Source organism: Paramormyrops kingsleyae, chromosome 9, assembly GCF_048594095.1.
Source record: "Paramormyrops kingsleyae isolate MSU_618 chromosome 9, PKINGS_0.4, whole genome shotgun sequence".
NCBI classification, from domain to species: Eukaryota; Metazoa; Chordata; class Actinopteri; order Osteoglossiformes; family Mormyridae; genus Paramormyrops; species Paramormyrops kingsleyae.
Window position 1 is genome coordinate 1,014,883 of NC_132805.1, and position 26,119 is coordinate 1,041,001.

At 42.6% G+C, this 26,119-nt stretch overlaps 2 protein-coding genes and 1 long non-coding RNA gene across 3 annotated transcripts; 2 read left to right on the forward strand and 1 right to left on the reverse strand.

Moving 5' to 3' along the window:
* Nucleotides 1-5,604: 5,604 nt before the first annotated feature.
* LOC111850398 (uncharacterized) lies at nt 5,605-9,473 on the reverse strand. Its single transcript, XR_002839780.2, has 3 exons — nt 9,384-9,473; nt 6,050-6,160; nt 5,605-5,895 (listed from the first exon to the last, which is right to left on the reverse strand). It is a non-coding gene; the product is annotated as an uncharacterized lncRNA (long non-coding RNA).
* On the forward strand, nt 5,827-16,516 carry LOC111850396 (sodium-dependent neutral amino acid transporter B(0)AT3-like). The gene is made up of 12 exons (XM_023824255.2): nt 5,827-6,128; nt 9,364-9,504; nt 10,499-10,636; nt 10,756-10,937; nt 11,129-11,239; nt 11,697-11,809; nt 12,008-12,136; nt 12,621-12,777; nt 13,022-13,226; nt 13,756-13,915; nt 14,601-14,763; nt 15,675-16,516. Exons 1-12 carry the CDS (start codon nt 5,951-5,953, stop codon nt 15,894-15,896), a joined length of 1,899 nt encoding a protein of 632 aa, XP_023680023.1. The 5' UTR covers nt 5,827-5,950; the 3' UTR covers nt 15,897-16,516.
* A 100-nt stretch (nt 16,517-16,616) lies between these two features.
* LOC111850397 (ferroportin) lies at nt 16,617-24,998 on the forward strand. The gene is made up of 9 exons (XM_023824256.2): nt 16,617-17,273; nt 18,072-18,173; nt 18,365-18,432; nt 18,740-18,899; nt 19,799-19,914; nt 20,467-20,593; nt 21,658-21,894; nt 22,113-22,781; nt 24,263-24,998. Exons 2-9 carry the CDS (start codon nt 18,080-18,082, stop codon nt 24,610-24,612), a joined length of 1,821 nt encoding a protein of 606 aa, XP_023680024.1. The 5' UTR covers nt 16,617-17,273; nt 18,072-18,079; the 3' UTR covers nt 24,613-24,998.
* Nucleotides 24,999-26,119: the final 1,121 nt, after the last annotated feature.

Below are 26,119 nucleotides of genomic sequence, written 5' to 3' on the forward strand. Positions count from 1 at the left end.
CATAATGATCTGGCCCAGTGTCAGAGTCAAAGATCGTTACCCTTGCCCACTTCTTCTACATTCAACATGTAGACTACAAGTACCCAATATCAGCTTTCTATCTAATATATCCCAGACCATGACATGCACTTTTTACTAGATAGTCAACATTATTCGCTTCACATGGAGAGTGGCAATAACATTCATGCTTTCAGTTTACTAAATTGCACATGGGTACTTTATGCATTTCTGTGCCACATATGGTTATATAAAGCCTGTATTTTCTTTGCATTACTTGAAATTCGACAGTCTGCAGGTGACCAGCACAATTAAATGCTCATGGGCTGTGATCTGTACAGCTGCACCATCACGGCAAAATTTCCATGTGTCTGTTTGTTTCACAGAAATTCATCATCCCAGCATATCAGCAGCATGTTGTTTACCATGAGCCAAACTAAAAGACTGGATTCATCGCCGAGTGTGAAAACAATCATAAGTGGACCGTTCCCATGGCAACTCCACCACGTGCGTCCTCAGTCCTCTGAGTCACCTTAACCTCAAAACAGTTCGACGTCAGTCTGGTCTTCGATAAAACAGTGTGTGATGACATCCCAATGACCATCTCAATTTTCCAGACCCACAATGACACTTTAAAAATGAAACAATAGTCAGGCATGAAGATGTTCCTCTTCAACCTGTACATCCATCCAACATTTCCTTGTACTCCACTTACTGTCTAGAAGCTAGCACTGGGATCTCTGTTTATAATACCATGTGTTACAGCTAGAAGACCTTTGGGGGAAAAGTCAGCAAGGTGTCTCAAATAACATTTCACCTGAACTGCCTTGTGCACACTCCTGCAAATGGATGGTGGGTCTTTGGATGGATGGACAAACTATAAGATTATGCAGGTTACTGAGAACAGAGGACATCTGGTCTTCAGAGAGAAGAAGACAGCGCTTCTTACAATTCTGCCCCCAAACAACACAGTGTTCCTCAAATATCAATCAGCCCTTAACAAAACACAAAATGAGCAGAAGATGTGTATTCTATTTGAGAATTATAACACGGAATTATGACTGAATTAAATAACTGGCACCCACAGTACCATTCGCCCTGCTAAAACAGTACTGTTACAGTAAGACGTGAACAATACTGAAGGCACTGACATCATTATTTGTTATGATACATACACATGTGGTTAGAGAAGATGCCAGTATTCACAGCATCTCTATCTGTTTTTGGTGATAGCACTTGCGGTGAATCTTAGTAACACTCCAAACTGGTACATATTTGTCCTTGAGGTGGGGGCGGTGCCGTGTCATAGAAAAGGGAGCCCTCTGCCCTGCTCACTGTCCTTAAACACTGATCATCACCTTCCCGCCCCCGGGGAGAGAGGGACACCGTATAGTTAGTGACAGTTAGGCCCTTAACCCCCAGCTCCCTGGGCGCCCCAACAGGTGGCCGCCCTTCACAGACAGCTTGTTCTACAAAGAGCAAGTTGATGGAGGCGTAAAAAGAATTTCCCCATGAGGGACAATAAAGATTAAATTAATTATATACAGTACAGCGCTCACAGAAAGTCTTGGGACGCTTGCTTAATTCCGTAAAAATGTTGCAAATTTTTTGGTTTCATAACATAAGTCCATTGACATGCAATATTTGACCTGCACATATCTTCCACACAGACATTTTCTTTTTATTGTTTCTTTCATTTTGAATGATTCATTCAGTTCTGTCCTTTTGCTATCAATTGCAATTGTAGTAACTGGCTCCCAAAGGGATACTAAACACAAATGTTGCGTTTTATGTTATTGCAAAGGTTTTACTGATTAAAAACAGCCAATGCAACCGCTTGTCAATTAACATTTTTAAGTGGAATAGCTCTTTTAGAACTATAATTTGGGTTTTAGTGTATTACTTCTTGAAATTTATGTTTACTTAAAACCACTGGTTGTTTCTAATGTGATACATATTTTTGTGAACATAAGATGAGTAATGATTTTTGTTAAATAAATTCGCAGTATCCTTACTGAGTGTCCACTGTAGATCAGAGCTCTTGGTCGAACAGAAGCTGGCATATCTGGGTTCCCACCTACCTGCGTGATCTTAAAATGATTTCTCTTTTCATATAGCTTGTCTATACATTGTGTATGTTGATTTTCATAGTTTATGTGGCTATATGCTGACTCCCTGAAGGGGGGGGGGAGGGGGGGGGGGGTCAGCGCATTTCTCGCCAAGTCTTTTGCTGCTGCATTTCTATTATCTTGCGAGTATAATTTGGCAGAACAGTGTGAAATCCACGTCTCATTCTGGGCTGCTCATGTCCTCAGATCGTGTACACTGTATCACGCACTCTGCGCGCGTCAGCGGTTTTTATGTACGCTGCTGTCTTATCTCGCATTTCTTGCGTACACAGTTTAGCTTGCGGCTAAGTGCTAGGAGCTGTGTGTCCCGGCCAGCTTATCAGTAACAAGCTCGCAATTCATCTCAGAAGGCAACTTCTCGTCATTCAAAAAATAAATCTGATTCTTGCAGAGAAAGCATTTAAGAAAAGTGCACCTCTACTTTATAACAGGGTGCTGCAGGGTGTGGAGATGAAAGATCTGAAACTGTGGTCAAAAGGGGAAGTTAGTTCAAGTCCCAGAAAGGACCTGAATGCCAATTAACTGGAATTACTTAAAATTAATACCCCGCAGTAAATTAGAACAGTGGTCACTGCCAGCTAGTGTTTAGGCAAATCATTTTTACATTGAGAACCGGAAGCAAAGACTGAGGTGTACAGAAGTGGTAGAATAATCAGTAAGTGTTTCCAAAATGTTTCATTTTCCAGCTGGAATCCATCCTGGCGTTAATTTCAGATGCTCTTGTTTAATCCGTCAGACCATTGTAGCCTTTACAAAACCCAGTGTATAAGAATGTTGGTATTATACACTCTTTCCGTGAATCATGTGCAGCTTTTTTGCCGTATGCCGATATTAACATCCACCCAAATCCTAGTGATGGTTCTTGTCTCTGTTCCTGTCTTTTCCACCATACAGCTACAGCCACAGCAGCAGACAGCCGAAATTGTAAGACTCCCGCCCATAAAATGGTACCTGTTTGTTTTCATTCCTTAAAAGAAAGGGTATAGCAGTGCTGTTCCTACCAGGCTCCTTGGGGAAAGGGTTTAGGCTGACAGTGAACAGGGAACGTCGAGTAAGATTCGATTCAATTCAATTCAATTCAATTCAATTCTTTGTCCCCAGAGGGGTCGCACAGAAATGTCATTGACACACACACACTAAAATGCTAACAATCTAAAACAATCTATTGACAATATACTGACAATCAAAAAAAATTAAAGTCAGAAAAAAAATAATTTAAAATCAGTCACACTGACATATTTAGCAGATGCTTTTGTCCAAAGGAGGACAGCTTGGGGCAGGATCAGCTGGTATCCAGGGTCTCTGCAGCTGGTGGGGCTAAGGGTCCTCAGAAGGACCTGAAGGAGATAGGACTGCTCTACCAGCCGAGACACCGCAAAACAACTTGACTATTAAAAAATCCTGTATTTTGGTTACAGTTGGTATATGGAAAAAAAATATTAAAGCATCTACGTCCAATGAGTGACATGCAGTAAATGTTTGCCATTTTACGTGTCAACAATATTATCTGACTGTTAATCATTGTTGGTTCAATCAATAGCAGGTGCTAACCCTACCGGGCACAGGCTTCCTCCCACAGCCCAAGCGCATGAAGGAAGGGGTCCTGGCGTGTCTGAATTGCCTATTGGGTGCCTGGAGATTTCCATCCCATCCAGGGCCTGCTTGTCTGAGCTTTCTGGGATAGGCTGTAGGCTTTCTGTACATAGGGTGCATGAATGGAGGTTAATCATTGCCTCCTCGTGATCTATGTACAGGTGTAATTGAAATGGCTAACTGTCTGTTAGATGCAGGCTTTCTGAGTAATGAAATAAGTAAGCCTGAGTAAATAAACTGTCATCACGACTGGCTACCGGTTAGATGCTGAGGCCGGAGAACCAAAAGACACTTATTGGCTTGATGTCGACCAGTGACAGCAGGTACTCTGGCCCATAAATATAATCTTATGGTAGGCCTACACACACAAGGTATGCAGGCAAAATAATGACATTTTCATGTACCAAAAGCCCTAGCCTGTTACCCCTATACCCAAGGGCGTAACTTTGGCTGGAACATTGGGGGGGTTGAGGTCTCCGCCCATTATGGGGGAAACATGATTATTGGGGGGGTTGTATTAGCTGGTTTTGATTTTTTGGGGGGGGCTACAACCCCCCCATCCCCCACGTAATTTACGCCCATGCCTATACCCCTATACAGTAAGATACACCACTCCATGTTCCATGAACGCTTTTAATGTTGATCTTCTGGTTATTGAATAGGGTCTTGCTGTATTGGAAGATGCAGTGTAGCTCTTGCTCCAGTGCTGTTTGCACTTGTACCTGGACATTCACTGGTAGCTCAGCCTAGCTGCACTTACGCCTTGACACTTGACACCTTACTTGTACGTTGGTCTGGACAAAAGGGTCTGCTACATAAAATAAATCTTATATAAATGTAAATACTCACGGCCCTAAAGCCATTTCTCTTTTCTAATCTGTGCTGGATATATAAAAAATCGATTTCAACCCAATGTCTGCTAAGAGCTCAGAGCTCTCTATTATGTGCGTGGCAGTTATCTTCGAACAGCATGACGATTTCACTTATCAGCTCTGCCTCTACTGTGCTGTCCTCCAGTTCGCACCCATTTAAATACGCTGCCAGCGATTGCATACTCTTTCATCGGATGGTACTTCAATGTTAGCTTGCATTCCAGAAAGAAGGGCGTCCAGCATCAACCCTTCTCCGAATCGTTACTCAGGATTAGCGGAGTCCTCCGGCGGAGCAAACCCCCGCACTGCCAAGCCGCGGGGATGTCCGGGGCGGGGACCTTACCGCCTATAGCTGGAGAGACAGGAGCAGGAGATAAGGAGAGCGCTGCAGCGCGCTTCCAGCCTGGGACATCCGCAATACGACGAATCAATTCCCATTTACAATACGGGGGGGTAATAACGTGCAGCTTACAAAACGTCTTGTATAAAAGCATGACAGATAAACAGCTTTCGGATACGGGCTTGCCTGAACTATAATGTTCCCTTAGGGTGCTGTATGACCAGTGACTTTTAGAGAGAAGTGGGTAATAGTACGTGGCTTGTTTCTAAGTCATCCACGCTTCTCACATTAAACGGTCTCCTTCATCATTACCTTTTGACATCGCGTCATTGACCAGCACAGTCCATTCAGCTAAGTAACCGTGGTCGCTACCGATTTCAAGCGACTCCATCACATGACAGCAGATGTTTTACTCAAGCTAGACCAAACCTGAAGGTTGCAGGGTTACATCCCAAGAAAGACCCTTCCTTGCACCCTTGGACATAGATGCTAAATATGAATTTTCCCAGTAAAAAATTAACATGAATAAATGTGTAAAAGTTATCATAAGCCATACGGTAAGATATATGCATTTAAAAATGTACATACTAACCGTATTCACATTATATTTTTAAAACCTTGTTGAAGGTCTTGTTAAATGACATTCAAAAACATACTGGTGAAACAGTTTACACGCATTTTTTTTTTTAATCGCCATTCATATAATCATACTGGTTTGCTATTTCATAATAATCACAAATTATTTATACATTAAGCTTTGCTGAGGAAACAATACCGACTGTTTGAATAATCGAATAATTGGTTCCGTTCATCATTTCCTTCCTGCTGAAATACTTGATCCTCCTCTAGGGGAAGTCAACAGCAGAGACCTTGAGATGTAGATCTGAGACTCCACCCCACTCAGACGAAGGGAAATAATCAGCAGGTATTCCAAGGTTTGAGACACTTCAGAGACTCCTTCAAACTGAAACACAGGAGCCCACAAGGAGACACCGCTGTGTGATCTGAACATCATCACCATGAGCACAGAAAAGTCAGGCGACCCTGCAGACATGACCAAGGCAGGAGAGGTGAAGGCTGGGGAGGAACGTCCCAAGTGGGACAATAAGATCCAGTACCTGCTCACTTGTATTGGATTTGCTGTGGGGCTGGGCAACGTCTGGAGGTTTCCGTACCTGTGCCAAGTCTACGGAGGAGGTGAGTGGGCTGAATATTCCCCATCATGTACTCTGCATAGAAAGCAGGTCAAATGCTGCTAGAATCACAAACTCCCATCCAAACTGTGTATGGGTTTCTCTCATTTTTTTAAAGGAACATCAAATATAGATCTAGATAAAATAGATATAGATCTATAGATATAGATTTTGAAATGTGGGTTCTGGATTTATATTTTGAGGGAAGGCAAGAAAAATTCCTAGTAAAATTCAATGTGTCTCATAACTAAATAGCTGCTTAATTTACTACAACTTACTACAGTTAATACAAGAACCAATTAAATTGCTTGACCAGTTGATTAACATTTCATGTAAATACCCTAAGAACTTATATATTTTTAAAAGATTTCATAGCAAAAGATTAACAGTTTGTCAGGTAAAATATTTGTGTCTTCTTTAGGAAATTGTACCTTGGTATCAATAAAGCAAGTCTATATATGAAAAAAGAGCAATAACATACCATAAACTATTAAAGCACACCACCACATTTACAATTTTTATTATGCTTGGGAAAAGGAAAATAAATAAATAAAATGCATATTCTTACTTTTGAATCTAGCCCTTTTTGGGCTGTCAAGAACAAACAGAACATTCTGGGTTGAACGTTCTTCCCGTATCATATGCGGATTTAGAAGTTACTGCCTCACCTTCTAAGATACTAGCTGCTTTGAAAGAAAATCAATAAAAAAATCTATGAAAATACAGGTTTTACTGATACATCTGACTTTGCTCTAACTCGTACCATATACAACAGCAATATAATCATGGGCGCAGTTAGACATTCTGGCCCCCATGACAAAATGTCACCTTGGGCCCCCCGCTAGGGTTGCCAATTTCAATCTGGGGTTCGCCGTGGTAGGTTTTGCCAGAAGGGGCGCCATTAGACTTTGAGGCCCCAACAAGGTGCCGGGCCCCCTGAATCTCCCAGGGTATTTCAGACCCTTCCAACACCTCTTATAATACTTCTTACTCTGGAAAGAGTATCAGATTTTTTTTTAAATTCTGCATTAAGGTATTATATCATAAGCAGTCTGTACGCCCACCCGTGTCACATTCACCGCTAAGAACCACCACAGACAATGCTCCTCTCTACGGCTGATACATCTCTGAGTGGTTCTGCCAAAATTGCTTGCTAAGGAGACCTGAAGATGCTAAGCTCATGTGGCTAACATTCAAATGGGTGCTTGTTGGTTTTGTGCTATGTTTTGGCGTAAAGCCCGCCATACACACGCTCCTTGCTATACTTTATATTCCATGGGGGTTCAGAATTGAATGAAGCTCAGTAATGTTTTACAACCCTGACACTCAACACTGATGGCAAAATCTGGAAGCTTGTGTTGATTTTACTTTCTGTCCTTATTGCATATCTAAACATTATGTTATTATTAAAAAGTACTTTGCAGAATACATTAAAAGTAAATCACTGAACCCAGACATATGAATCTGACTAATACTTACTTAAATTCAAAGCTAGCAGGAGAATACAATGCAAATGATGCATGAACAGCTTAGACAGATGCATGCAGTCACCTGTGCATGCTATTCACACATGCAGCAGTGCATGGCCTATTCATGGGTGCAGGTGGCAGAGGTGAGAATCAATGAGCCAAATCATATGGCCTTTTAGGCGAGTGACTGAAGTGCCCACCCACATACACATGGGTAAGCGTAAAACAGACAAGAGTGATGAAGTCCTGAAGAATTCAGATGTACAGGTCAACAGAGCAAGAACGTGCACCGAAACAAATTAAATCAAAATAAAATAAATGGAGCACACTTTATGACTAAAGCCCTTAATCACAGGGGCACACCATACATGGGAATATCACGATTCCAAGGGTCTAATGAGTTGCTCATTTATTTAGTGGGGGCTTGGACTACGGTTACGGGTCAGTTAAGACAGAGAATTTAAACAAGCGATTGCCATGGTTAGAAATGAAAACTTTTTAAGTCAGTGCAAAATTCTTATCAAAAGCACAAATGAAAAAAAAAGATGTTTAAGAACTTAATTCAGCAAGGTGTTAATTTACATGCGTGTTATGTCAGAGCATGGCACTGCAGTTTGCTAGACGCTGTTTTTTCCTGTTCTATACTGACATTCAGTCAGCAATATATGCCAATATTTTACTACATACTTTACGTTAAGGCAATATGCACCGATCTCCAAAGCAGCTTCTTTCATTAGATTACTGCCAAAGGATATCTACTGTATGCCTGGTGCTGAAGGTTCTTAAAATGACATTTTATTAAGTATTTTACATACATAAAATACAATCTCTCAAAGTATTTTGTTACAATTGATTTCGGATATCTAAAATGGTGGTATCCTTTCGGATATTTGAAATTACATTATGGATATCTAAAATGGTGGTATCCTTTTGGATATCCAAAATTAAAATTATGACTAGTAACAATTGGATTGTAGATATCTGAAATGGGAGTTTTTCCTAGTAAGAATTCAATTGCAGATATCCAGAATGAATATTCTGGATATCTGAAATTAAAAGCCCAATAGACATGAATGGCAAAAGTGACGTAATTTCTCCTAGGAGGAATGACGATGTGGATATCTGAAATGACAATTGTGGATAGGAAGAATCCCATTGTGGATATCTGAAATGCTGTTTTTCACTATCAAGAATACACTTTTGACTAGGAGAAAAGCTATTGTAAATATGTAAAATGTAATTACGGATATGAGTGTGACTTTATTAAATGTTAAAACGGCTTGCCATAAACGACTACTTGTGCGTTACTTAATGTTAGCTAGGTAGTTTAATGGAAACACAAACAGCAATTCAGTTTTACCCCCGTGTACCTATTTTGTAACTATGGTTACCTGTAGGCACATATCAACTATCAAGCGTGATTTTGCTGTACTTGTTCTGCGCACACAAACTGCAGAAACAATCGTTATTAAAATGTTCCGCGCAATCAAAACAGAAGGAATAATCTGTTCCTTACTACCGTGAAAAACGCGGACAACTGAAAGGACACGAACATACAATTCGTTTTTTATCTAAAAGGCGTGACCGGGACTGAGATAACATAGACAGCTGAGCGGAGTGGAGAAACAAACGCTTCAGCAACTTTCTGCGGAGGTTTACCCTTATGAACACCCCCAGCGAAGCGTTTGTTTAAAACGATAGGAGAATGTATCTGCAATCTCAGTAACGTGACTGAATAACACCATGTGTTACACGCGGCTCCCCTTGCAGGCGCTTTCCTGATCCCTTACCTGATCGCGCTGGTCTTCGAAGGACTTCCCCTTCTCCACCTGGAGCTGGCCATAGGACAGCGGCTCCGCACGGGGAGCATTGGGGTCTGGTACTCTATCTCCCCCTACCTCGGAGGCGTGGGTACGCGACTCAACCATCTTATCACATATTTCTTATATTTCTAGTATACGTATTGTATAATACATATATAATGTGATTAATATTATTCCTACAACCCTGACCAGGATATCTTGTTGGATATGTCAGTTCTGATCCATAGTCCAAAGATATAAATTACTCATAGTGTGTATACATGTGTTCCTGTAATGGACTCCCCATCCAGTGTGCATTCCTGCCTTGTGCCTTGTGCTGCCAGTGAGAGGCTTCAGGCTGCAGCTTGTATGCATTGTCACTGTATAGGGTGGTCTGCTTGTGCATTATGCTGCCAGTGAGAGGCTTCAGGCTGCAGCTTGTATGCATTATCACTCTGTAGGGTGGTCTGCTTGTGCATTATGCTGCCAGTGAGAGGCTTCAGGCTGCAGCTTGTATGCATTGTCACTGTATAGGGTGGTCTGCTTGTGCATTATACTGCCAGTGAGAGGCTTCAGGCTGCAGCTTGTATGCATTATCACTCTATAGGGTGGTCTGCTTGTGCATTATGCTGCCAGTGAGAGGCTTCAGGCTGCAGCTTGTATGCATTGTCACTGCATAGGGTGGTCTGCTTGTGCATTATGCTGCCAGTGAGAGGCTTCAGGCTGCAGCTTGTATGCATTGTCACTGCATAGGGTGGTCGGCTTGTGCATTATGCTGCCAGTGAGAGGCTTCAGGCTGCAGCTTGTATGCATTGTCACTCTATAGGGTGGTCTGCTTGTGCATTATGCTGCCAGTGAGAGGCTTCAGGCTGCAGCTTGTATGCATTGTCACTGCATAGGGTGGTCGGCTTGTGCATTATGCTGCCAGTGAGAGGCTTCAGGCTGCAGCTTGTATGCATTATCACTCTATAGGGTGGTCTGCTTGTGCATTATGCTGCCAGTGAGAGGCTTCAGGCTGCGGCTTGTATGCATTGTCACTGCATAGGGTGGTCTGCTTGGTTACATACTCCTCCGATGCTTCATGGAGCTATAACTCCCCACAGGCATGGCTTCTATGATAGTGTCTTTCTTGGTGGGTCTGTTCTACAACACCATTCTGGCCTGGGTCCTGTGGTACTTCTTCAACTCCTTTCAAGACCCACTTCCATGGAGGGATTGTCCTGTCCTAAGCAACCACACAGGTAAACCCTTCAAGGATACCAGCATACAATCAACTTCCTTTTAAGGTCACCACTCTGTCTCTTGTCTCTTTGTACTAAAGGCAGTGATGCATATTTAAAATTCTGCCGCCGTGTTTCAGCATATGTGAAGGAATGCGAGATGAGCACACCGGTGAACTACTTCTGGTACCGGGAGACACTGAACATCACCCCCGACATCGAGACCAGCGGCTCTCTGCAGTGGTGGCTTGTGATATGTATGGCTACAGCCTGGGGTATCGTCTACATTTGCTTCATTCGCGGTATTGAGACTATAGGCAAGGTAGGCAAGGCTTCCCAGTAGGTGATATAATTCATAGACTCTGTATGACTCGATTGTGACTCAACCATGGGCACATTTAGCCTCTTTTTAGAGGCTTTTTGGCAGCTCTCACACCTTGCTTCCCGCGCGGTTTGTTCCCGGCCTTTGGCTCAGGAAACAGACGGTCTTGTTGTTCTGCTGTGTCTGCGCAGGCGGTGTACATCACGGCCACCTTCCCCTACCTCGTGCTCACCATCTTCCTCATCAGGGCACTGACTCTGCCGGGGGCCACTGCTGGCCTGCAGTACCTCTTCACGCCCCAGGTCAGTGCCGGTGTCCGAATTGCGTCAGAGGTCTCGGGGATCCCCTGGTGGAGGGCTGTTGATTGGAGTAGATGTGGCTGCAGTAGAATTTGTTGACCAGGGAGTATCACTGAATTATGACCCTTAACTGAATTTTACGGGGGAGCCCCCAAACACGTATTTTCTCTCTTATGGCGATGCCCGGGGTCCCCCACACCCCCTGTCCAACACAGCAGACCTTTTTCAGAGACTTCTAGCCAGGTGGCTTTTCCATTGAGGTTATTCTCACCTACATATGTGTCTGTGTGTCTTGGAGAGCAAGATGGGGTAGGCAAAGAGAGAATTTTCCCTTTGGGGGGTCAATAACGTGCCACTATTATATGCAAAGAAAACAATCCTGGAATAAATTCTTAATGGGTGTTCAGTAAATATTTCATGCATAAGCGGCACCTGAGAAGCAGACTTCTTTTCACGGCAGTGGGAAATCCTGAAGAACCCCAAAGTTTGGCTGGATGCAGCCACACAGATATTCTTCTCCCTCTCCTTGGCTTTCGGGGGGCTCATCGCCTTCTCCAGCTACAACCCTCAGAAGTAAGACAGACCCACAGGGGGAAAACATCAAAGCAGCATCTTTTTTACACATCCATTTTAGAGGCAAAATATCCAGCCAGTAAACAAAGGTTCTGGAGTTAATTGACAGACATTGTTTGAGTGTTTGACTCACCTGTTGTAATATACTGTAAAAATCCATGCTCTCAGTCATGGTTAATGCCATGTCCTGTCTTTCAGAAACAACTGTGAACGAGATGCTCTGATCGTGGGCTGTGTAAATAGTGCCACCTCCATCTATGCTTCAATTCCCATATTTGCAATTCTTGGTTTTAAGGCCAAGAGTAACTTTGAGGATTGCCTCAATGGGTGAGCTGCAACATTTTAAAGATACATAGAGCATCGTGCATTAGAGATTTTATGTAATAATAATATTCCAGCTAAAAAGCTAACAGGATTCTTCAGAGGAGTGAAACCCAAGTGAATTATCAGTAGTTGGAAGATATAGTTTATTCAGAAAAGATGCACAATACTGTTGTAGTAATTAGTGCTACATTAGTAATTAGTGCCTCATATTTGCTGATGTTTCTATAAAAAGTATACTTTGTTTAAATGACTGAAGCATTGACAGTAGTTTGATTTTAATTCTTTGCAGGCAGGCAGTTGCACATAAAGGAATACAGTCACAAATGTCATTACGCAAACTTAGGGTTTGCTAATATAATGATAAAAATGTGTAATAGTCTTATATTAAGGTTGTATCACAATAGTTGAATTTCTCCTGAAATTCCTGGTCAGGTGAATAAAGTTTATCTGAATAACACACAGATTATGTGTACTGAACGTTTTTCAGGAACATTCTGTCCCTGACGAATGCGTTTAACATTGGAGATCAGAACATAACTCTGGAGAACTATGACAGCTGGCTTGCCCACCTGAATGAATCACATCCCGTTCAAGTGGCCGACCTGCACCTGAAAGTCTGCAATCTTCAAACTTTTCTTGACCAGGTAATTTTTAACCTACTACTTCATCCTCAGAGAAGTATAATCAGTAAGCATATCTCACTTGAGTGGATTGTTTGAGACATTCAAATATTAGGCATTAAAGACTTGAATAACTTTCTACCATTTTTTGAAGTTTTTTTGAACATGGGGCCATGCCTTTGCTGCCTCTGTGTGTATGGCCTGACAGAATGCGTCGCTCTGTGTATATGTGCATATATGAGATTGTTGATCTTTCTTCCCTACCCAGAGTGCCTCAGGCACTGGCTTGGCCTTCATAGTCTTCACTGAGGCAGTGATCAAGATGCCGGGCTCCCAGGTGTGGGCTGTGCTCTTCTTCATCATGCTCTTCAGCCTGGGTCTGTCCTCCATGTTTGGGAACCTGGAAGGTGTCCTCACACCCCTTCTGGACATGAAAATGGTGCCCAGATGCATCCCTAAGGAGATCTTTACAGGTACAAGTAAAAGTAATGACAGGCTGACTCTAATGCACAAAAACCAAATCTAATGTATTTCCCATCCTGACTTTGACCATAATGGATATATTACTAGCCATCTATCCATCCATCCATTTTCCAAACTGCTTATCCTTCTGGGTCATGGGGGCCCCAGAACCTACAGGCACAAGGTGGGGAACAACCCAGGATGGGGGGCCAGCCCAACACTCACACCTATGGGCAATTTTAGTAACTCCAATTAGCTTCAGCATGTCTTTGTACTGTGGGGGGGTGGAACCAGAGTACTTGGAGGAAACCCCACAACGACACAGGGGGAGAACAAGCAAACTCCACACACATGTGACCCAGGCGGAGACTTGAACCCAAGTCTCACAGGTGTGAGGTTACAGTGCTAACCACTGCACCACCACGCCGCCCTGCAGTGCTAACCACTGCACCATCATGCTGCCCCAGAATGGTTATATTAGTATGAGCTAATTAACTAATGCTACACCCATCTGCTTACAACAATTCTTTCTCCCCATAGGGATGATGTGTATGGTCTCATTTGTTTTGGCCCTAATATTTACAATGGGCTCAGGAAACTATTGGCTAGAGATTTTCAATGGCTACGTTGGTTCCTTGCCTTTGCTCATCATTGCCTTCTTTGAGATCACCGCAGTGGTGTACATCTATGGAATGAACAAGTAAGTGTTTTTGTGTTGTCAGTGATTAGACACTGTCAGGTTAATGTGTGCAAATGGAACTTCACATGAATACAAACAGAGCAATGACAGGGTAGAAGAGGGAAGACAGAGTTAGGTGAAGATCAACATGAGTAAGAGACAAGGTACTGTGGGAAGGAGCAGGAACTCTGGTCATAGGCTAAAGCAAGGAGTCTTAATAATAATAAGTAAAACTTGAAGAAGCACAACATTTCTGAAGCAAGGAAGGAGGAGGTAGCATAGTGCTGTATTTCCCCTGGCTGCTTAGTGACAGAAGTCGTGTCTACAGACAGAATCAGCAGTGAGGTACACTGCCCTCTAGAGGATAAGTGAGTCCCTAACACTTAGTGTTGGCCCAATGAAGCTGCATGAGCCGTTTGCTGTATTTTCTGACACCACTAGATGGTGTCGTCTGTTCAAAAGGGCTGAAAGCACTCTCTAAAGCTAAGAGCGCCATCTATTGGTTCATGAAGTTTCCTTTGACCATCCCTACCTAACACCATTTAGTGTGAAACACTTTTGGGTTAATTCCGTTGTTTATCATCATCTTAAATCACGTAGTGATTTATGATACATGGTAATTCTGCCATCACTAATGCCACATCAAATGAGGAAATCCAGAACATACTTCAGCTGGAAGCATTATATTGTTCCTTTGTGGTGTTAGGTTCAGCGAAGACATCGAGTACATGACGGGTCGAAGGCCTAACCTTTACTGGCAGGCCAACTGGAGGGTTATCAGCCCTCTCATGCTGCTGGTGGTCTTTGTGGCATACGTGGTGGTCCAGGCCGAGCAACAGCCGACTTACGCCGCCTGGAACCCAAACTATGTAAGTTGGCCACATTGGGTCACTATGCCACAGAGCAAAGGCTGTGATAGTTCTTCAGTATGAAAATCTGTGCAGTCTCATGCATTCATTTCACCTCATAGTAGATACGGCAAGACAAAATACAATGAGATACGCTACCAGTCAGGTGTTTTTGCACATCATATGTTTTTGCTACTTTTCCATGTTTTTTCATAAATTGTAAAGCATTGGAATGTTGAGTGAGCAGCTATAGATGAAAATATAAGTGAAATAAAACAAGTTTTCTTTATAACATGGAGAGAGTATGTAACAGTGCATCTCTGACATCCTATTAACTGGCTGTGTGGAGATGGCACAGTCAAACTCTAGGCTCTTCCTTAACCTTAAATGCACTGGTTATTTAATGTTTCTTGTGGAGAGGATGCCTCAGATTTTCTCTGCTGGTACCTGCTAGAGGAGGAAACTCTGATGAATCAAACGTCTGGTATTTTCTTGCTACTAAAGGTACTCAAACGGTGAGCATATTGTGAATTTGTTAGCAAAGAAAATTCAGTGCAATTTTAGCAAATGTTAAGTGAATAACATGCAAATGTAGAAAATCTCATTATGTGCAAAAGCTTTTGACAGGTAATGTGTACTTTATTGAAAAGGGGGAATTTTTTAAAAAGATAATACTAGTGCCAACATGTAAATACAATTCACCATATAAGTAAAAATAATTTCATGCAGTGCCTTAATTTACAATTTATTAAGTTAAATACAATATTTTAGGTACTGGACTCACAAATTCCTCATCCATTCATTTTATAGTATTGTGGGATCACAAATTTGACAGGAAGTATTAGGACAGTCTATGACCGTGCCATTTGCAGCCAACCCGGTGACAGTCCCGCTCTCGGATCATTACCCAGCATCCTCTTCTTCACACGCAGGTGGACTTCCCGCTTGAGCAGGTGCTCCCGTATCCCAAATGGGTGTTTGCCATCTGCGTCCTGCTGGCCAGCATGCCATGTCTCCCCATCCCTCTGGTGGCGCTCTACAAGTTCATCCTCTTCCTGAAGAAGTGGCTGATGGGCCGGCTGCACAGTAACCCCTATGACAATGAAGGATACAGCCCAGATACACAGATTTCTGTAGTCAAAATGGAAATATAATACGATCTTAATTCCAGGGAAGATGACTACTGGGACACAAGCTCAATGATATTTTTCTTTCCCTTTCATCTGTGTGCTAAGAAGATTGAAAGCCCAGAATGTCTGATTACACAAGGATGAGTATTCCATCTATGATTAGACGTTTGCACGTTTGATGTTCATCAGGAAAACAATTGTATTTCCTTAAGATAATACTGACTGGTCGTCTGTGGTAAGCATTAGCCACAAAATATCACCTTTTTCAGGTTCTCTGTAAGAGGTAGACGCGCTTGAATGGATTTTCGCAGATCTTTCACAGATCTTTGGCTTCGTCTTCTCTCAGCGGCTGCTCATTCTGTGATGGATTCTGTGATGACAGCGATGATGGTGCAGGGTACAGAATAAACAGTTTAGAGTAAGAAATCAGCCCAGCAAGGTGTTGTGAAGCTGAGGATCTTCGCATCGTATGGGAATAACGATATGATGGATTATTTGGTGAAGTTTGATAAAATCATTGTTTTTGCAAACAGGTCGGTGTCCGTCTGTTTACACAGAGGTGACATAGTTCAGATTTGTGATTGGCGATACCTATAGAGGACCCCTGAGTGATGTTACATAATAAAAACTTGAAATTGAACAACTACACATGTCTAAATCATTTTATATTTTTATTTATAAGACTGCATTATTCATATTACCATCCATGTATTCCATCATTATGTTTATTACAATTCAACTGACCAGCTTATTCTCTGTGATACTTATGGTCACTTACTAATTAATAATTCCACCTTCATTTTCTTTATTTGTTGAAATGCATCATTTGACATAGCATTCAGGCAAACACTGAAAAACAGCTGTAAATGGCAGATGTTATACACAAAAGGTTCAGCTTGTTTTCATTACACCAATAAAGTTCTTGTTTGGAATTCCAGATGGTGACATCATCAAACAGGGAATGATTCCCCAAATAAGATTTATTTCTAAGACTGTTTGACAGCAGACTTGTACTATGAATGATGTCATCGACTGAGAAATAAAATCGTTTCTGTGTTATTAATTTCTTTGTTTATCCTGCACTGCAGTGGGAATAGGGTTGTCAGTTCTGCAGTTCCTGTTTTATAAATAGAAATGGCTGATTTGATTGAAATGGTGGAACCTAAAGTGGAGTTAATGCCTCCCATGTTGTCACACGCTTTTGGAACATGCCGGCTGCCTTTGTGGTCTCGTTGCCTGTTCTGCACTTCTGGCATTTTCCACACAATGGTGCACATTTATGCACAGATGCTGTTGGGCCTTTCAGACGGCTACAGCCTGAATCCCAGCCTAGAGAAATGAGTATCACCCCCACAAGGGAGACGCACTGATACACCGTGGACTGCAAGCTCAAAATCTGATGTAAAGTATTTTCTTGTTATTTTGAGTAATTTGTTTCATGGCTTCCATTACACAGTGGGTATGTTTGTTTGTTTTACTGGTTTATCTACTTTACAATGGAAATAAGGAATATTACAGTTTTGGAATGCTGTGAAAACATTTTTAATGATGTGTTAGCTTGAATAAATATCCAAACGACTGTTTATAAAATATTAAATACATTTTATTGTGTTCTTGGTTATCAAATGCAATGTTATGGATTTGACCTTTACATAATTGCATGACAAACAAAAAGGCTTTGACATTATTTGGTATATAGATGTTATTGCTGAATAACATTTAGTAAATAAGAAGATAAAATGTGCTCATTGCTTTAATTAAAGACATTTTTGCAATGGTTAATGGTAGTCTATCATAGGTGGACATTTACACATTGACAGAGGAACTTCAATTGATATCTTGTGGTATAACTGTCAAGACTTAGCATGCAGTGTTTGGGAGGTTTGGTGACTGTTAACCTGACCTATGGGCCTGAGCGTTAGGAATGAGACTGTGATATGTCATATAAGATAAACGTAAACAAATGTTTGAGAACTTCAATTTGATGTATTTCGTGAATGCTTTTATTCAAGGTGGCCTACATTTTTTCTTTTGAGAAAGCCGGCTCAGACGGTCCCTAGAGCAATTCAGGGTTAAAGGCTTTGCTCAAGGAGTTACAGAAAACGGATGGATGAATGGATGGATGGATGGATGGATGGATGAGGACAGTGCTTTGCCTTGAGCTGTTACATAGTAGCTGACACGCTGCTGTATCTCTAGCACCTGGGATGCCTCTGGAACCCGAGGCGCCGTGGGGCAGAGGAGCTCCTGCACAGACTGCGAGCAGCGGCACCAGAGCGACAATGACCTGTTTCATGCCAGGTGAGTCAGAGCCAATAACAATATTCATTAAAACCCATAGTACCCTTGATAAGCATCTACTTTTTGCATTCAATCCTATCAATATGCTTTATGTTATACTAGAGCACAAAGTGCTTGGTTAACTGCTCAGGTGATGGATGGATGGATGGATGGATGGAACACTGTAATGCACCGTAACATGTTCCTCACAGAATCAGTGCTCATCTACCTCAACAGTCCCAAGTTCCTGATATATGTCAGTGGAGCGTTGTCCATGTGGGTAAGTGAAGTAAGAGTAACCAGGACACAGATGGAAAATTTATCTTGTAATATTCAGCCTATTGATGTACTGTCTTACTAATATAACCTACTGATCAGTTTACCCCTCAATGTGTCCTGAACGATTGAAATACAAAAACACTTGAATGATCAGACTAAATAATTTCAAATGAATTTAAATGCTATTTAGAACTACAAAGGAGAAAGATAACGGCAAACCTATGAGTCCATACTATGTCGACACTCCCATAAGGCTTCCCTCGCTGGCAGGGTAGAGTGAGCCACCTCCCCTTCGTCTCTCCCACAAGGGCAACCGCATGTGGCATTTCGCCATCTCCGTATTCCTAGTCGAGCTGTACGGTCGCAACCTGCTCCTCACTGCTGTGTTCGGCCTAGTAGTGGCCGGCTCTGTGCTACTTTTTGGAGCGCCGATTGGTGACTGGGTCGACCGACACCCCAGGAACAAAGGTAATGATCCTCTCCTCGCAGATGGGGTTCAAATCAGAGATGTTCAGGTGGCTAAAAGTGGTTAAAAAACTATTTATAAACATAGAGGTTTTGCTCCATTTTGGCAAAATGTATAATAAAGTCATTGTTGCCTATTAGGAAACATTCCTAAAATTACATATATAATCCTAATCTACGTATACACACAGACACACACACAGACACACACACACACACACACACAGGTTTATAATTATATCTTTGTTGGGACTCTCCATTCATTTCTCTGTTGAAAACTTTAATCCCAACATGATGACCCTAACCCCTACCCAGCCCTGACCTTAACCAGTAACCAAATTAATTTGTTACGGGTGTCACTCTATGGGTTGGGACTAAGAAGGTCGCTGGTTCAAATCCCATGGTAGGCAGAGTGATGCCACCATTGGGCCCTTGGGTAGGGCTTTTAACCCCAATTGCCCCAGGCTCTGCCTGATCCTACTGCCTCCTCTACGTCAGTTTTATGGGGTGTCCCCTGGGATGCTTTTCCAGCTGTCCTGAAAGGGGTTCCAACATATAAGCTGAGCTCTCACTGGCCGCTAATCCATTACTCTCTGGTCAGACTCCTCCAAAGCCATGTCATGTGATGCGACACAATCACTCTCCTTCACAGGTGACTTGGCGTGTCCAAACTTTTGACTGGTACCGTATTTACTTTGTCTCTTCTCGATGTGTGTATGAAGACTGCAGCCCTAAAACTGGAACTCTAGCATCACTGCGCAATCAAAGACAACGTCACTGCACACAAAACGTTAAGTGATTGTACAGAAACACACAAGCACAGCACGTATGCAGTAGAGCACGTTCTGCTCCGGGCTGAACCCGGCCAACTGCCTAGACCAAAGTTTGTTCTCCCATATCAGTGGCCCACGCGTCGCTGTTCATCCAGAACATATCAGTGACAGTGTCTAGCATCGTGCTCATGCTGGTCTTCTCCTACAAGCACTGGATCGAGCGGATCTGCAGTGGCTGGCTCACTGTGAGTATTCATTTCCAGTGTCTTCCATACCTTTTGTCCCTAGAAACCTTGTTTCACGAGGCAACTAATACTTTTATACCACTGTGGGCGTCTTAGTAGCAAAAACTGCTTTGAAAATTACATAAAACTCTGGCATGCTTTTCAAAATAAGAGCAGAGTGCACAACATACTATTATGTCTATAAAATATTCATGCATTTTTATTTTAAATAAATGATGATAATGCAGTTACTTAAGGCACATCATGTTGTGAAACCCAGACTTTTTGGTCTAATGTTAGACAGTTGCACCCATATATTTGTTTTTATTAGGATTTGATTCATATGTTCAATTACTTGTCAGTTACATATTGCCTTTTTATCAAGTTAACTGTAAGGAATATGAACCTAAGCTAATATCCATTATTATGAAGAAGTGCAGGGTATCGTTTCTTAAATCTGTTAATCACTATGGAAACGTTTCACTAGCGTCTTGATATATCATTGCATGCTCAGCCTCCTGCTGTTGTGTCACGTCTCCTTTTAACGTGTTTGCATCGCATGGCTTGCACAAGGTGTTTTGTTATACGCTGGTGATCATCCTGGCAGATGTGGCAAACCTGGCAAACACGGCCTTGACCATCGCCATCCAAAGGGACTGGATCGTGGTGATCACCGGCTGTAACCGCGCGCGGCTTGCGGGTGAGACGTCCGCGGTGTCCTCTCACCTTCCCCAACAGCTGTGTACTATACGGCCTGTACATGTATGGCTAGTAATCAAGGCCTCAGTCTATTACAATCTGACAGATTCTGACCTGTGTTATTATATACCGCTGGCGCAGTGGCTAAGTGGATGGCGGGTGCTGATAACACACACCTTAAGGGCTGGGGGTTTGAGTCCCACCGTTACTGTATATATGGACTTTCTTTTCCCTCCTGTCACTTGCATGTGCTCCAGGTCAGTGTTTCCCACCCCGGTCCTTGGGGATGCCCAGACAGCCCACATTTTTGCTCCCTCCCAGACAGCCCACATTTTTGCTCCCTCCCAGACAGCCCACATTTTTGCTCCCTCCCAGACAGCCCACATTTTTGCTCCCTCCCAGACAGCCCACATTATTGCTCCCTCCCAGACTGCCCACATTTTTGCTCCCTTCCAGCTCCTCTTTGGGGGTCCCTGAGAGCCAGCTTGGGATACATTGCTCTAGTCTCCTGCTGAAGTCCGAAAGACATGCATTTAGGGTAATCGATGTAAATAGGCCGTGTAAAGTGCTCACTGAAAGTCTTGGAATGCTTGTTTAATCCAGTAAAAATATAGCAAATTTATTGATTTTATAATTTACGGTCTTAAAAGAGCTATTCTGAGTTTAAAAAGTTCATTGACGAGCAGTAAATTAGTAAAACCATTGCAATAGCATAAAACATCAAACATTACAGTTTAGTATCTAGCTAGTGAATAGGACTGCAATTAATAACAAAATGGCAAGAACAGAACTGAATGAGTCAGTCAAAAAATTATAGCACAAGAATATGTTTGTGTGGAAGAATGTGAAACATTGCTGGTCAATGAACTTTTATTATGAAACCAATGAATTTGCAGTATTTTTACAGAGGTAAGCAAGCATCCCATGTCCTTAAATTGTCCTGTGATGGATCAGCATCCTGTCCAGGCTGAAGCCCAGCTCTTTGTTGCTTTGGTGATCACACATTGCTGCATTAGGTCCCCCCCCGGCCCCCGCTTTCATTTGTTCCTTTTCGTTGCCATGCAGAAGTGAATGCCACCATGCGGCGGATTGATCAGGTGACCAACATCCTGGCTCCGCTCGCCGTGGGCCAGGTCATGACGCTGGCGTCCAACGTCGCCGGCTGTGGTTTCATCCTTGGTTGGAACCTGGTGTCCCTCATGGTGGAGTTCATCTTGCTTTCAAGGGTGTATCGCATGGTTCCCATGCTGGGCGTAAAGGCCGGACCGGGCAAGGCAGAGGGGCCGGGCAGGAGCTCATGTGGTGAGTGCGTGTTACAGCACGTGTTACCTCTACATGCATGTCTCTGCATGTTACTTACTGAAGTGGAAGGTCATGGTCAAGTGATTCTCAGATGAATAGTCCTTGGCGCTTATTTGGCGTTGTATTTTACGGGAAAAAACCTGTTGATTGTTAAATTGCCAAATGAACAACAAACAAACAAAATAACCCATTCTGAAAATTCTCATTCCTGAATTTAGTGGAGCCACAGGTGAGTGGAGCCCCTGGAGGCCTGGAGCAGAACTGCAGAAGTGGCGTCCAATCGAAAGAAATGGGCGAATCTCCCTTATGTATCTGGAGGTTCAGGCAACTGCTGAGAACCTGGAGAGACGGCTGGAAGGCCTACTACCGCCAACCGGTCTTCCTGGCGGGCATGGGGCTGGCCTTCCTGTATACCACGGTGCTCGGGTTCGACTGCATCACCACGGGTTACGCCTACACTCAGGGCATCAGTGGCTCCCTGCTGAGCCTGCTCATGGGCGTGTCTGCCGTCACTGGCCTGGCGGGCACCGTCATGTTCACGCGGCTGAGGAAGGCCTACGGCCTGCTCGACACAGGCCTCATCTCCAGCTGCCTGCACCTCAGCTGCCTGACGCTCTGCTTTTTCTCCATCTTCGCTCCCGGCAGCCCCATGGATCTGAGCCGGCTGGGGCATCTCATGGGGGCCAATACGGAGGACCTGGGGGGCCAGGGCAAGAGGCACAGCCACCCCTTCCGGGGCAGCAACAACCAGCCTCTCCTCCCTGACCGCTCGTCCATTCACTGGACCAACAGCACTGTGCTCTTTCAGAACTTCCACACTGGCTCTGCACCTGAATCTTATATCTCCATCATCCTTTTGTTCCTGGGTGTCATCACAGCTCGTGTTGGTAAGTGGGTCCTTTGGATTTACACACAACTGTTTAACATTAAGAGTAGAAATACAATAAAGTGAGCATTGATAGTATTTCTTACGGATTTCTAATTTGAAATTCACCCCACAGTGACCTGTATTTTATATATGCTGAAGAATTCCATTATCCGTTATTCCGTTACTTGACAAAGGTACAATTTTTCATCTTTAAACCTTAAGTGGCACAGTGGCGTACTGGATATGTACAGCGGGGAAAATAAGTATTTGACACATCAGCATAAAGTGTGTTCAATACTTATTCCCTGTGTCATTTCACTTGAATTCAATATTTGGCTTGATGGCAACATCTGGTGGACATTTTGTGTCAAAAGTCCACTTAGAAATCCCCTTACTGATAAAAATGCTGATGTGTCAAATACTTATTTTCCCCACTGTATGTGTATGTCTGCACTCTGTGATGGTGCGTCTTGAGTCTGAGATGGGCTTCAGATCTCAGGGACCTCAAGTGATGAGTGTTAAAACATCCAATTTGATTTATTAAATAGCCAATCATGATATTTTTTCTTAAGAGACTCACTGTGGTGTCGGCCTTGGAGGACTCAAAAAAAATTAGTTTTAGAAATATTTACACATTAGATGACAAAAATCCACGTATTTATGTATGAGTCATCTAACACATGTTTTATCATTTTTGTTTTATCTAATGACCCTTGTCGCTTAACATAGAATAAGGGATCTGCCACTAGGGGCAGACTACTGTACTTTAGCGGCTAGCTAGCCGGGAAACTAATGAAATAATGTGTGAATCAGAAGAAGAATGTGGTAATATAGTAACTCACAAAAACATGAAAAGCACAGCCTGGAAACAGGTTGGATTTCGTCTGCATTTTTTATCAAGGGGACGATACCGGAATAGCATTGCTCTGTAACATACTGTCAAAATACCATATACTGCAGTATAATGTATGGAAAGCATGACGTATGAAAAATTACATACTGTACTGCCCTAGCCTCGTCAGACAGCCTAAACTGAAGGCAGCATTTGACTGCAGGGATGTCGTTTGTTTGAAGTTATTTTGTGCTTGTAACCCTGTCATGCTGAATAATGTAAATATTGATATTTTAATTTCACGCTGCCATTTAGATTACCTTTTTGCTGCTGGCATTTCTGTTCTGTGGGTAGGTAAATGAATAAAAATACGTTATATATTATTGTCTACTCATCATTTTCCTTCCCCAAGCCAGCAGGCGAATGTTGCCTGGTTCACCTTTCGCAGTTGGTTGCACATAATGGGCTTAGGGTAGCTACTGCAGAATGATAGGCTTGGTTTGTAGTAACTGTATAATATTTGAATTTCTTCAAATGATAAAGAGTTTTTAAAAGGCCCCAGTGCGACGTGATGTTTTTTTGTAGTTACTTCTGGTTTGGAGGCTTCCCTCTTCTGACAGCGATGGCCAGGCCATTTCTGAAGCTCACTCCCTGTGTTCCATCCGCAGGTCTCTGGTCTTTCGACCTGACGGTCACACAGCTGCTCCAGGAGACCATAAGCGAGTTGGAGCGGGGCGTGGTCAGTGGAGTGCAGAGCTCTATCAACTACCTGATGGACCTTCTGCACTTCGTCATGGTCATCTGTGCATCGCAGCCTCAGCACTTTGGCATCCTGGTCATCATCTCCGTGCTCTTCGTCGCTGCTGGGCATGCCATGTACTTCACGTACGTCCGCAAGGCCAAGAAAAAGCAGCGGATTGACACAGAATGCTGCCCGGGTCCCGCTGCCGTACTGACAGCTTCATCTCCTCCCTGCATCCGCGTTGTGAACATCCAAGGTTCAAGGTTACTTTACTGACAACAACAGCTGTGTGCACATACATAGTGAGGTGAGACAATATTTCTGCATGGACCGCAATTCAACATACATCGACATATAATAAAATACAATGTGCAACATGAACAAAAACAATACTAAACTGTGCCACAAAATAACAATATAGGACAATGGGATACTGAGATACATTCTGTACACATATTAAAATATAACCAGCATAATGTAGCAGCATGATGAATATCAATTATTGTACACAATGAAAATATTGCAGCATTGGTGAAGTAGCAGTTTCCTTCAGTACATCGCTGCCTGTCTGTCATGCCTCCAATCTCAGCGACATGGAGCAAAGCCCAGCCCAGGATGGACTGAAACATGTACCTCTATCAGTCAATGTGGAAACAACCAGACCTATCGAACTCCTGCATGCTACAAACTACAAGGCTGCATGTAAGATATAGGCTGATAGCACAACATTTCTAACACAACCTGGGACCTCCACACTCCAGAAATGTGTTAATCTCTCTACCTATTTTAACAATGGGATCATCAAGAAGACCAAGGACTTGTAATGGAAGCTATGGATGCAGTGACAATGAGATGTTAGTTATTGAGAAGTTCAACTAAGTATAGAAAAAACAAGAGGCGAGCTTGTTACTGAGCCGACAGCTTGGAAAAACTCAGGAAAACTGCGGAGTGATATCAAGGGAACATAATGTCAGATTTTTCTTGTACTGTTGAAAGAAAAATGGAAATTTGGAGAGGCGAGCATGGAAAGCAGATCTTAAATCTCTTGGTGGATGAATCAGCAAGCAGCATGCCTGGTTTCTTAGCAATACAGAGGAAACAAATGCGTAACAGCACAATGCACTAACATGAAGTTACACAAGACACAAACAAAGCAATGTAAACCAAGAGTAAAAGTATCTCTGCATTCAGGAGATATGAACAGAATAAGCTTTAATTATAAAGATTTTCTCTGACACAGAATCAGCGTGATTCTAATGTTTTATTTAAATGTTTGTGGCAGATGCTTGAAATCCATTCTTCCACATAACTTAATCCACATAGCATTAGATCTGGTTGATAATGCATAAAAATAACCAAACTGGTTTGAATAGTTTGTTGTGTAACATCATGATTCATGTAGAAACCGCTTTACCTCAGTACATGACATTCTGTTTTGAAAAAGAATTTTGGATTTGTTTTTTTAACCTCACATTAAATGGTAGATACACCTTTGTTAATCTCATGACTAGTCATTTACACACAGGGTTAACATATTTCTGTCTGAAACGCAGACCGTAACGGTATTTTGGTTGTTTTTCACAGACACATTTTGTACAATGTCCAGTTAAATCACCTTCATATGACATTTTCATATCTGAATGTTACCTATTAAGTGGCAATACAATGTTCAGAAATTCATTTAGATCTTATTTCCTGTAGCATTGCATTACTTATTTTTCTATTATTCAAAGTGTTTCAGCTAATGTAACATTATCTACTATGACCCAAGCTGGCTACAATT